Source organism: Psittacula echo (genome assembly GCF_963264785.1).
Source record: "Psittacula echo genome assembly, chromosome: 10".
Lineage (NCBI taxonomy): Eukaryota > Metazoa > Chordata > Aves > Psittaciformes > Psittacidae > Psittacula > Psittacula echo.
In genome coordinates this window covers 3,806,379-3,819,883 of record NC_137741.1, presented here as the reverse complement: position 1 = coordinate 3,819,883, position 13,505 = coordinate 3,806,379, and the positions used below count along the sequence as shown (strand labels likewise).

The window sequence follows — 13,505 nt, the reverse complement described above, 5'->3', positions numbered from 1 at the left end:
TGAAGAACAAATTTCCTGACACCCTCTTCATACAATACCCATCCACAAGACTAGTGCTCTTGACTAGCTCTCCCCATTTCGTGTCCTGATCACAGCAACAACATTCACGTGTGATCCTGACAGATGGAATGTTGGCTATGCAAGTGTTTCTCAAATCAGGACACAACTGTAAAATTCTTTTCCTCCCGGATCAATTTGACTGTGACGCTTTTGGCTCTCTGTATTACATATAAGCTACTACTCATTTCCCTACTTATTTATAGTAACTGATGGAAAGTGTGCCAAACATAACTCTAAGAAAACTTCCTCATTCTAAAATTAGGAGTGAGCATAACACAAATACTTATTTTCCTTTCCCTTCTTTTTAAGTAAGCATTGACTTTTTACGGATTCTGCCTGTGGCAAGATTGCATAGGTAGGACAATATTGCAGCAGAGCATCTGTATTTGCTCAAGCTGGGAAGAAAATCACAGCCTGGCATTTGTTGCTGTAGGGCAGTCTTGACTTAGGACTCTTTGTTCTCTTGTGCTCCTGTTGCTCCTTGCTGGCTCTCATGAAGCACAATATTCCTCCTAATCCATAGTGGTAGTAACAGCTTGGGAAGGAAGACTCTGAAAATCCTCCAGTCTGCAGCCAGTCAGTTGCTGCCAGGGGTGGCCAGCACCATCACCCAGTATATCAAGTGTTTTCTGCTGCTTTCTAGAAGCTCCAGAAGGTCCTGTGCTACCACAGAGCAGCCCTGGAGTGAAATCCCACTGACAAGCAGCAGGCACGCAGGGGCCTGACCTTTCCAATGTTCAATCTGTTTTATACAGAGTATAACACGGGCTTCATTAGCTGTGTTTCAGTTCTGTATAGACTAGCCAATTTATTTAAGTGGAAAACCTTGCCGGCCACTGGACCCAAAAAACTAAGCCAAAAATTACCTTCTTGGAACTTGTAAAGTTTATGGGGTTTTTCACTACTATTTTTCATTCTCATTCCCCTTCTGTATTTCTGGATTCTGGCCAGAACTGAAGCAGAAGTGCCAGAATACCATAACACTGGTTATTCTTATTATTTTTGTATACTTTCCAACCTTGAATCCCCAAGTTTGGAAAGAAAAGGCATTCTTGTAAGTTTTCTAACCCAATTCTGCAGACCAGGCAACTTGAAAAATATCTCACTCTAGCTGGTTATCTAAATTTGATCTTTGGAACTTCCAAACACTTGTTTTTCCTTGCCTTCCTATAATAAACACGAGAAATATTACAAAGAAATACTCATAGTAGCTTATATCCCCTAATAATTGCTGTCATTCATTTACCATTTTAATAAAAAACCCTAATAGCAAACTGAGTATTTTGTCTAACCATAAGGTACATAAGGAATACATTCTAGCAAATCAGTAGGTAACTATGCTGAAGCATACATACATCTTTTGGATTAACATCTTTACCTGCTTCAAAATGAACAATATCCTGTAACTGCAGAAAATAACTAAAAAAAGGTTTTCCATATTTATTACTAATGTCAGGAACAGTGGTTTCTTACTTGCATATAATCACTTACGGACGGAATTGCCAAATTCTGAAGACGTTTTTAAGGTTCAATTCTAAATCATGTTACCGCAGGAATATTTGTTCATGATTTTATTACATGTTTCAACAAACCTCCTCAGTATTTGATTTTTTTCCCCTCACAGCCGAGGACAATATTTAATATGGAAAACAGATGCTGAAGCTGACTATGAGTTATATCAAATGCAGAATTCACTTTTCAATATTATAACCAGTGACAGCTTGAAAAGCAGACAGTCATTAATGCTTAAGCATAACAAGATTAAGTGTTTTTGATCAAACAGTTATAACCCCACAAGTGATGATCCACTCTAAAATATCGAGAGGATTCAAAACACAATCATAGAATCATAGAACAGTTAGGGTTGGAAAGGACCTTAAGATCATCTAGTTCCAACCCCCCTGCCATGGGCAGGGACACCTCACACTAAACCATGCCACCCAAGGCCTCATCCAACCTGGCCTTGAACACCGCCAAGGATGGAGCATTCACAACCTCCCTGGGCAACCCATTCCAGTGCCTCACCACCCTCTCAGTAAAGAATTTCTTCCTTAGATCCAATCTAAACTTCCCCTGTTTCAGTTTGAACCCATTATCCCTTGTCCTGTCACTACAGTCCCTGATGAATAGTCCATCCCCAGCATCCTTGTAGCCCCCCTTCAGATACTGGAAGGCTGCTATGAGGTCTCCACGCAGCCTTCTCTTTTCCAGGCTGAACAGCCCCAACTTTCTCAGCCTGTCTTCATACGCGAGGTGCTCCAGTCCCCTGATCATCCTCGTGGCCCTCCTCTGGACTTGTTCCAACAGTTCCATGTCCTTAATCATTAATACTTAATCATTAAGAGTTCAAATGTTTGTGATCAAATACTGCTATCATACTCCAAGTGATGATCTGCTCCAAACCACACACAAGATCCAAAATAAGGAAGGAATTTACTTATTACCATTAACAGAGTTATTATAAGTGCTTCATATGTGAAACAACAGGTTACAGAAATAAAGAAATGGATATTCAAATATTACTGTATCAAAATGAAGATTTTAATTATTCACATTTCTATGCTAAAATGTACTTCACAAGATAAGTGTAGAGCATTAAAAAAAATTTCATTATTCATTCAAAACTGAGGACTGACCTTTCATTGTAAAAGTAGTTTTACCTTCACTTCATTCATTAATTAAGATTTGATTTTTCAAATGAGGGACTAATACTGCTTTTTAGCATGTCCAAGCTACATACTGTTTTCACTGCTAATACTGACTGCACTTTTAGTCACCTTCCTTGTCCATAAATTCAATGATACGACAGCCTGCCACAAAGATAAATAGCAAATAATATCTTGGGTAGTAAGTCCAGACATTTCTGGAGATTCTTAATACCATTCCCCTTCCCACTTGTCCCTGCAAAATTTGGGAAAGAAGGCAAAGGAAAACTGTTTCTTCCAGAAGAATGAGAACTGTGCATACTAGACTTGGTAAGCATCACTCTGCAGATTAGGAGCAAGCTGGAAGGCACTGACATTATCATCTGGCTGCCAGGGCAAGCACAAGGAAGGTGGAAATGAGAGTGCAGTTGGCCCTGCCAGGAGTAGTTTTTCTTACTGGCTATGAATATTCAGGATATCCAAGCCAAAGGGAAGAAGGGTGCAGCTGTTGGCAATGATCTATCACAGTTAAAGACACAGCCAATAAACAATTAATCATGTACATTTTTGTCATGAAAAACAACACTTTATAATATATTACAGGTAAGAAGCTATTGCTGCGCAAAGTGCTAAAAACGAGAACTGATGTATAGAGTTCTGAGAGACCTTCTGCAAACTGCATCATGGATTAAACTTTATAATTACACGATCATTCATGACAGCTTCTTCTAGGACAAATGTATTCACAGCAGTGTTACAAGGCCAAAGTTCTGTGCTGAAAGGACCACAGGTATCCAACAGATACAGAACATCTATAAACAAAAACAGACCACAGATGCTTGGCCTAACTTCGTTCCATTCCATGTGTAGCAACACACAACCCTTCCCTAAAAATATCCTCCCTTCCTCAGGGGAAAAAAGAGAATATTGAGTAAAACAAAAAGCAAACTCAACTGAAACCTTTATTGGGATGGGGAGTTCTTGTGTGTAGGTGATTTACAGATTGCTTACGCAATAGAGAAGAAAAGGGAAGAAAAATGGGCTACTGTTGGAAAAGTAATGATCACACACCAGGAAAAAAAATGCATTCACAATGAAGTCTATATTCTAACTCTGTGGATAAAAGAAACAGGAATACGATTCAACAGATGACCAAACCATATGCACCACTCCATTACCCAAAAAACATCCGAGTGTTATATGCCACCAGAGCTAAGTGAAGACCATCTCCTTGTACTGTAATGGTCATGACTGTCCAAACGAGACTGGAGTGCAAATGTACACCAGAATAAGACCAAGGCTGCACATTTTAGGCACACAGAGTTCCCAGCTGCAAAAACCACCAGACTCACAGGAAAGCCTTAATCCAGATCCTTGAGTAATAAAGCACAAGAGAAAAGCTTAAATTGAATGCTAAGGACTTCCATTATTTTATTCTGCATGAAACTCAGAATGCAGATGGCTAAAAACACACTTGGACTTCAGGAGAGCAGATCTGGACCTCTTCAGCAATCTGCTTGGAAGAGCACCATGGGATGATAAAGCCCTAGATGGAAGAGGGGCCCAAGAAAGCTGTTAAGATTCAAGGTTCAGCTTCTCCAAGCTCTGGAGTGATGCATCCCAACAAAGAGGAAGTCAGGCAAAAATGCCAGGGGGCCTGTATGGATGAACAAGGAACTCCTGGACAAACAAAGACCCAAAAGGAAGCCTACAGAGGATGGGAGCAAGGACAGGTAGACTGGGAGGAATACAGGGAATTTGTCCAAGCAGCCAGGGATACCTTAAACTCCTCTATTGGATGAAATGAAAAAAAGCTGTTAATCCTTAGTGTTATTATTTTCCATTCAGCTTAATCATGTCCTTCAGACAGGTTACCAAAGGAGCTCATAGGATACTATTCTTCATTTAAATAGGTAACTTGAAAACACTCTGATTCAGAAAGGAAAACAAAAAGCATTTTTCCCAGTACTGCTGAGGCTGAGGCAATAAAACAATCATTTTATATAATTTTAATGAAAACACTGAAAATTAAAAATAATCATTAAAAACAAAGTCCAGGCATCACCATGTCTCCAGCCAAGAAAGCTCCTTGAAAATACAGAAGAAAAAGAGCAAAGGTCAGACATGGAAACATTCCCACATCTCCTTCCCTTAGTAATTTCCTCTATAAGAACTAATGCAAGCAGCATACAACTTTCAGAAAACAGCTCCATTTCTTTAAGAATAACAACCCCTTGCCCCTAAAAAGCTTTCAGAAATTCAAATTCACATGAACATCAACTCTGCTTGTGTGTTGTGCTAGCTACAAACCTTCCGTGTACCAGCACAACTCTGCTTTCTCAGGCAGTCCCTCACCACATCCTGGCAAAAGCACAATCCTGCCAGCAGAGCAGCGCTGCTACCAGGGGAACTCGCCAGCACAGTTATGCACATTGTAAATCAGACGCTGCTGCAATCTAGGCAGACCTGTGTTAGAAAAGGCTTGTACTGCAACCCCAGCCAACTAGACAACCCACAGCAGAGAGCAGGCTTTAGTCACTTGGCTAGCTGGGGTGTTTGTAAAATGAATGCGGGTGGGCTGAACCAACTATATCTTTCTATAAATCCTCACGTTTTAATGCTGTCAGTCTTCAGACAACAACCACCTCTGCTCCATCATGGGATTATATTTTCATTTGATCTAAATATACCTCTAAGAAGTTGTTTCATTTATATCACGACAATAGAGTCCGTTTTCTTCCTTGATAAAAAAAGAGCACGTTTTTCACATATGCAAACAAAGGTTCATTAATATTCCTCCATCCTGCTTTGGAATACATCAAATTCTAGCATGTCCCTTATGTAAATTAGCCAAACTCCTGCCATGTCATCTACTTCAAATGGCTTTTAGAAGTACTTTTCACTTACTAGAAACACTAATAGATTGCATGGAACTACATGATTTATACTCTAAAAGTGCCTTTAGACCATTGTATTTAAATGACAGGAGATACAGACATGAGATAGGACAATGGTTCAAAGGAAGCTAGCTACAAGGATTACTGATGGTAGGTGCATTTCTCAAAGCAAACTAGGATAGACATGAGAGGCAAAGAAAAATGGGACCACAAAGGGGCAGAAACATGAATAAATGATCTAGGAACTACAGGTGGGAGCACAATCTGCAAGCACAGACTCCTCAGCCTAATGAAATCACTATGTGTCACCCTAGGGCTTTCAACAGGCACCTTCTCTGTAACTCCCTTTGTGTCAGAAGCCCTTTGTGTCACACTAGCTTTGATTCAGCAAACTGTTAGTCCCAGCTTCCAACATACTATTTGATTCCAGTGAAGCCAACAGCACTAATTTTTTTACATCCTTTGCTGTACTGAAAGGGGTATGATTATTAAGAGAGGAGACAGGAAATCAACAGCATAGAAAATAGCAACGTGAAAAGAAAGTAAAAGCTGGAAGTCTGATGGAAGAAGACACGCATTTAAGCAGAAAGAGGAAATGTAGACAGAGCATTGTTACTGCACTGAAGATGATGGGAAAGTGATAGCATTACAAGTTTCAGAAATATAATACAGGCAAAACAACTTCCAGCCTGAAGCCTGCCCTGCTGGAAGAGTTCTGCCATCCACATGAATGAAGGAAGTAAAAAATGTGAATAGAACCTCATTTGCTTCTACATCATAACCACTGTTTCAAAACCAATTGACTTTTGCTTTAAGAGAAATCTCCATCCTTTTCAGCTAGATGAAGAAAATCCAAAAAGCCAAGATGAAGCAAAGCTGTCATCTAACCTCAGACATAACTTCATGCTTTTCCATTTTTAGTATCTTCACTCATAACAAAATTATTTTCTTTGTGAGTTTCACCAAATACATGGCATCTACAAATGAATTCATCTTACTGATTATCTAATACTAGCTGTCAGCTCTTGCACAACATATGCTGGAATTAAGCACAGTAAATGCTTAATTCCAGAACAATAGATAACTGCTCCTGAAGTCTACTTTTATATCTGAATATGTAAAATTACAGAGCCTACAGATGCTATAAGCATCTATAGCATGTATATACCTACATAGCAAAGGCATAAAAACTAGATTATAATAATTTCTTTTTATATCTAGCAAAATCAACCTCCAGCATCCACATGGCCCAGAGAAATCAGCATCAACAATCATTCTGCACAGCTTTTAACTTCTTGTTTACAGTCAAATCAAGCAACAACAACCCTCACTGTGTGCAGACCTATTATAGAACCACTTAAGTAAGTTTTCCAGTTCTTAAGGAGATACTTAAATCTCACCTTCTAGGATACCACTATGGTCAAAATAAAAATATTTCAAGTCCTTTTGTGATTTCTTAAATAATAACAAAGGAATTCTATGGTCCAATTACAATTTTTCAAAAAGCTTTCTTTCCAAGCAGCTGCCCATTATACTTAACAGGCTGAACACAACATGAGTCAAAGATCAAGAGTAAGTTATCGGAGGTGTCAAGTGCACAAGGTTAAAGGTGAAATTTTATTAGGTCAAAGGTGACATAAATCTTCTGTGTCAAAGGAGAAGGGTCACAGACAAGATGTATATAATCCAAAGACATCACAGATGACAAGTAATAACTTTAAGTAGTACAAGTGTGTTCTCACTATGGATACCTTCATTGACTTAAAAACTGAAAACAGTGATGAGTAAGTACCTATGAGTATTATAATGCTTCCCTGGAATATGGTTTTACTTCTATATAATACATTGGAAAGTTTTCCTTAAGTATTTCAAAACTCAGCTAAAGCTACTGAATGCTTTAGTGCTGGGGAAGCACCGTTTGGCACTGAAATGAAGTACACAAAGCAGACTGCTCTGGTAAATAAAATTGCTTTCCTACTTTACAATTACCGTATCTTTAGCATGTGCATCTTATTACTGCTCTTTGGGGGAAAAACAAACAAAGCAGAGAGGGCCTCAGGCCAAGGAAATTTCAGACTACAATAGTACAGTTCAGAATTGTGTATTCAGGCTAATGAAAATACAGCTATAAATAATACATTAAATACCTAACAGTGGAAGCATCTGTACGTTGCCAGTATGCCAAATACTGTGCATCTAAGGACATTTAAATCTGCTATTGTAATCATCAAGCTGTTGACTCAGTTAAAACTGTTCTCTCCTTTTGCTCCTGCACTAAGTACGCATTCAAGAAACCCCATACCTTAAACTCTGGTCTTGGTCTTAAGTTCACATCAAATGTTTTGCTGACTAACACCAGATTTAAGCACAAAAATCAAGATATCTGTGCCCTCTAGTGGAACTTCTTTTTCACCAGCTGGGCACAGATGCAGGAGTCCTAATGAGATCTCTTCTGGAAGCTGGAATTGTTAAACTATCAAATTAGACATCATGAATAGTGTATAAAAGCCAGTCAAAGGAAAATCCAGTTCACTGCTTTCCTTCGTATTTATTTGAGGGAAATCTCTCAGGTTCTATTTCTAGGAAAATAGATGCAGTGTGAAGCCTCATATATGAGATTAGGTAAATCTGGCATCTTAAAACCAAATCCAAACCCACATAACTCCACTAAGTACGGTCAAAGAGGAAAAAAGAAACTGAAACAATAGTTTAGGTACTTTCATTACAGCTAGGAAGGGGGAGGCAAACTGCAACTCAGCAGAAGTTTATTCCTCCAGACTACTGTACCTCTCCCAACTTTTTTTTCCCGTTTTTCTAGTGATAACCTCTTCTGTGGATTTCAGTACCTCAGAGACTTCATTTTCCAAAGCTTTTCAAAAAGGAAAACGAAGGATGTTACCACTAGTTTTCAGCTGCAAAGGAAAGCAGGAGACAGCCAAAAAATCAGAAGTACTGAGCAGTGTCATTTAAATCAGCTTGGCTGGAAACATTTCTGAACAGAGTGAAGTTAAACCTGAATCAGCTCTGGAGAACCAGCTTGTACAGTATTTCTTCCTAACATCTGTCAGATACAATGCGGGGGCATTCATATATGTTTTGGATAAAACATAACCCCAGGGCTGACTGTTAGAATTTGTCTTACAGGAAAGGCCTTGACTTTAGTTCTATTCAGGTATCAACAACATGAAAATAAACCAGACAATCATTCATAAGTCTTTTTTTTTAAAACAGTATCATTTCTTGATTTACTGTAGAATGTCCTCACTGCTTCCTAAAAAATCACTCAAAGTGCCAATTCTTCTGAAGAAGCTACTGAAAAACTAATTATTATTCTTTGTAGCAATGCTAATACTTGCAAAGCATTTCCAATCTTACATTTGAAAGTAATTTTGCACTGCAAATTTCAGCATGAATGAGTGACCTAAAGCAGAGGATAGCACATCTGATTACCTAAAAAGGACTAGGGTATTTGGAACAACAGGAAGGAACAACAACAAAAAAGGCATCAGATTTTTATGATGATTAAGATACAGTGAGATGAAAAATGCCTTTGGATTAACAAAAAAGCAGTATGTGACATTTTATTCACAATCTTATTTTAAATGGCAATTGCCTGAAGTATCTGAATCCACTGTTTCTTTCATTCCTTTTCACTCATAGTCTCTATTCAAAAAGGCACTATTATTCTCATGCTAACATAAATATTCTTGTTCAATTCCTTTATAAGAATTTTCAAGACTTTCTTAAGCTACTCAGCTGGATGGCATTTAAAACTGGAAATAACATAGAAGAACATACTACATAGAAAAAAATACTACAAAACTTACCACTTCTTCATCTGAAAGCTCTCGTCCTTGTATACTACTGTTCTCTCGCACAGCTTGTTGGTGTTTTTTCCCTTTAATGTGGCTAAAAAGGTATACTTCTGATGAAATCTGTAATGACAATGACTTAACAGTCATTTTCCTTTCAATAATTATGTTAATAATTACATCAGTAATTCATAAATCTATAAATAACAGTTTTATGCAGGACTTCAGAGTAAAAAGATCTCCCTCCTTCCTACTCAGTCACTATATGGCTTCCTCTTCACCATTCCTTGTCCTTGGACACAAGAAGAAATACTCTGTTGAGATTAGAGATCTGCCCAGCAAAGTACTTTGCTTCCAACACTGACCAAAAAATAAGAATCCTAGGGAAAATAAAAGAGGAGACAGAGCTAACACTGTTACTCCCATTCAGCAGTTTTAAGCCTCCAACCAAACTCAGTTCAAGAACTTCTTTAGCTTGATGTTGTTTCCCAGTATCTAGTAACCTTCAGCAAATTTCAGTACAATGAAACTTGTTCAGTCATCCCCTGAACTAAACTCAAATATCCACAGGATCTTATAACAAGGTGTTCACAGCTCAGCTACCTGCTATGTAAAGAAACACATTTTTTACTTTAAATCTCATGTTTAACTACCTTCATTTGATGATAGCTAAAAGCTTTACTTAATTTGATGCTCCTGAATTCTTGCTTTTCTTAGAAGAGACAGCTAATAACGAAGTACTGTCCACACTCTCCATTCCACCTACAACTCTACAGTTCTCCCAAATCTTCCCTAAATCACCTGATTTACAGACAGAAAAACCCAAAATAAGGTGCACTTTACAAAAGCAGAGCAGGGACACAGTGGGTGTGCAATACTCTCATCTGTGAGTGAAGCATAACTTGTAGCTTCAGGCCTTAAGTTGGCCTTGCGTTTCTGACAGTACTCCTTCCCTCTACCCAACTTACCATCACATTGCATAATGAGCACTGTTTTTTTCGTTCATATGGTGTAAGTTTTGGTGCATAATCAGTATTAGCATGTCTTCCACTACTTAATTCAGCTGCTTTCTCTTTTCTTTGTTCGATTTGTTCCATGTGCCTTCTAATACTTTCATCATGCTGAATGGAAAATAACCAAAGCAACAAAGAAAACATTGAATTACAGTGAATGGAATTAAACTGTGCAAAGAAGTATTAGGAATTACCAATTATACAGTTAGGATGAACTTCTGTTAAATCAAAACTGTTTTGTATTTCTGAAAGGCATCAAAAGTCACCACACATCACAGACACTACAATTTAAAAATGAATTGGCACCAATTCTGTTTTATAGCAAATTCATCTCTAAATCTTGTTGTACTTAACATTCCTGATTTTGTTCTTAATGAAGCACTCTAGTACAGAATACAAGTTCATCTTTTATACCTTCAGTTGAATCTTCTTCTGTAGTTCTTCCATGGCCTCTTGTTGAGCTGCAGTAAGAGCCGCCAACCTCTCTTCTCGATCTCTAACCAAAAGATAATACAGGGAAAACTTGTAATAATGTAAAATATGCATAATACTCATTTATGTGTGAAACAGAACACATAATTGGGAGAACAAGCACCCAAAAGAATTAAGCTGAAGATGGCTCACTAGAAGAGAAAGACAATAAAAAGCAACTTAATTAGAGAGAATGTGATGCTTTAAATTTGGATGATTTTATAAAGGTAGACACTTAAACCTTTGTAGCAAAACCTGGATCAGTCCAATCAGAGCAATGACAGTCAACATAACACTACAGAATAGTGATGAATGTGATGCCCTGACACCGTGAGCATACTTCAGCCAATGGCTAGAGTTAGTGAACCAGGGGGGAAAAGAACAATGGCAAATCAAGGAAAAACCAGACAGCAGTGAGGGCAGTTTGTTTTATAAAGATGTTGATCAGTGAAAGTTTGAATATATAAACACACAGATAAAACTTTGACCAACTTCAAATGATATAGTCCAGTGATAAACTGATGCTATAAAATACTGCAATTCTAAATGTTCAACATACCAAAGGACAGCAAAAGATTAGGCATTTATCCTACTGTCACCTTCTCTACATCGTTGCAGTCAGGATGTATTTTGCTCACTGAATCTGTCTGCCCTGCATCTCTCTTCCAAAAAGTGAAACCTCAAACTCTAGTTGTGCTTTTCACTTTTAGCAACTCTCCATCCCTTCCAGCACAGGGCCAAAGCACAGATGTCATACACCTGGATGTTAGTAAAAGCCTGTGAATTCCCTAAGCATCACCCTATTAAGGAGAAGCCTGCAGATAACAGCAATCAGTAAGCCAAGAACTGGGCATGTGTGAAAGGCCAACAGAAGTAACAAAAGCTTTGAGTAAAACAGCAATGAAAGAGTTATTCAGTGCCATTTTTTAAAAGACATCCTAAAATTAGAGTTACTGAGTGACAAAACTAGAAAAGCTGACATAAAGAGCATTAGCCAAACTGCAGTGCTGTTTGGGTTATGCAGAGTTCTGTTTGTTTGAGGTTTTTAAACAGAAAACTGACAGAAGCAGCAGTCACTTCTGTAAAAGCAGGAGGCTCGGATAAAGTAACATTTTCAAACAAAAAGGCACAAAAAACATAAGGGCAGATAGGAAAGAAGATGGGGAGGAAGCAAGTCTAGTGATAAACACTACACACAATTGTCCTTTCAGAAAGGATAAGCGAACTCTTCCAATAAGCATGAGCATGTCTCCCCTGAGGTACATAAAGAAAGACTGAACCACAGTCTGTGTTTTTGTTTTAAAGAGTTCCTGACTCAAACCATGAGCTCAAACCAATCACAACACGTGAACCAAACCGAAAGCTTATTTTAGCTATTTCTTCTAGTGTGCGTTTACACGTCTTTGTTTAATCCTCTAAACTATAATAAATTAATATCATTGCATACTTTGGGTTCATAATATTTGAAACGAAATTCTAGAGTTCTGATTGATACAGCATTGCCATTACTTTTTACATGATCAGGTTACACTGCACAGTTTTATGATTTCCATTGACAAGACCAAAATTTCCCATATGGATTTCAACTCTCTGGAATATAAAATACTCTGAAATTACATTTAAAACCTTGCTGGAATCAAATTAATGAAGCATAAGGGCAGAGGGGCTTTTAAAGTCAGTTTTAGGTACACTATTCCTTTCATACAGATGCTTTAATCACCGCCAGATGCACATGGCAAAGCTTATGCTGAAGAAAGTTTAAGCAGATATTCCAAAAATTACTAATTCCAGCAAGTACTAAATCTTCAGGATCAGAGACAAATCCTAGCAGCAGGGGAAAAAAAGCAACAAAACAAAACACCAAATGATACCCCGAGGTTCCACCAAAATAGGCCAAAGCTCTCTTGTGTAATCAGTGTCTGGCAAAGGAAAAGAAAATCAAGCATGGTACTGCAATAGCAAGTAGAAAGCATTCGAAAACTGAATGCCGTAAGAGAAAATATAGAGGAAATGTGACCTCTTCCTCAGGGATAGCAGTGACAAGAAGAGGTAATGGGTTCAGACTTAGACAGGGGAAGTTCAGGTTGGATATAAGGAAGAAGTTCTTTACTGTGAGGTTGGTGAGGCACTGGAACAGGTTGCCCAAAGAAGTGATAAATGCTCCATTTCTGGCAGTGTTCAAGGCCAGGTTGGATGTGGTTTGGAGCAACCCAGTCCAATGGAAGGTGTGCCTGCCCATGGCAGGGGGTTGGAACTGGATGATGTTAAGGTCCTTTCCAACCCTAACTATTCTATGATTCTATGAAAGACAATACTACCAGAAGGCAAACTGAAACTGCTGTTCTTCACATATCATAATGAAATATGAATGGGGTGCAACAAAGGAAAGTATCAGATTTAAAACTGATAAAACAAAAAGAGCAAATAATGACATGCCTTGAGCCTTTAGAGAAGTTCTAACCATAGAAGGCATCAGAAGGCAAAGCTGTCAATGGGACAATTATCCCCCATTTGCTTGCTGTGAGGGTTTCCTAAATTTCAGAAAGATCCAGAAGCCTTACACAGGTAGTGTCTATCCTCCCTAAATAGCCTAACCAAAATTCCCCA

At 38.3% G+C, this 13,505-nt stretch overlaps 1 protein-coding gene across 3 annotated transcripts in view; it reads right to left on the bottom strand.

Moving 5' to 3' along the window:
• The window catches only part of SCAPER (S-phase cyclin A associated protein in the ER), a gene marked incomplete at its 3' end in the record, with an annotated part of 134,504 nt that overhangs the window by 89,604 nt on the left and 31,395 nt on the right, over positions 1-13,505 (bottom strand). For all 3 annotated transcript variants that reach the window (XM_080626273.1, XM_080626271.1, XM_080626272.1), the window contains exons 14-16: positions 10,842-10,923; positions 10,383-10,535; positions 9,430-9,537 (exon numbers count right to left, since the gene is read on the bottom strand). In XM_080626273.1, the coding sequence (XP_080482399.1) occupies positions 9,430-9,537; positions 10,383-10,535; positions 10,842-10,923 (343 nt within the window). The remainder of the gene's footprint in view (positions 1-9,429; positions 9,538-10,382; positions 10,536-10,841; positions 10,924-13,505) is intronic.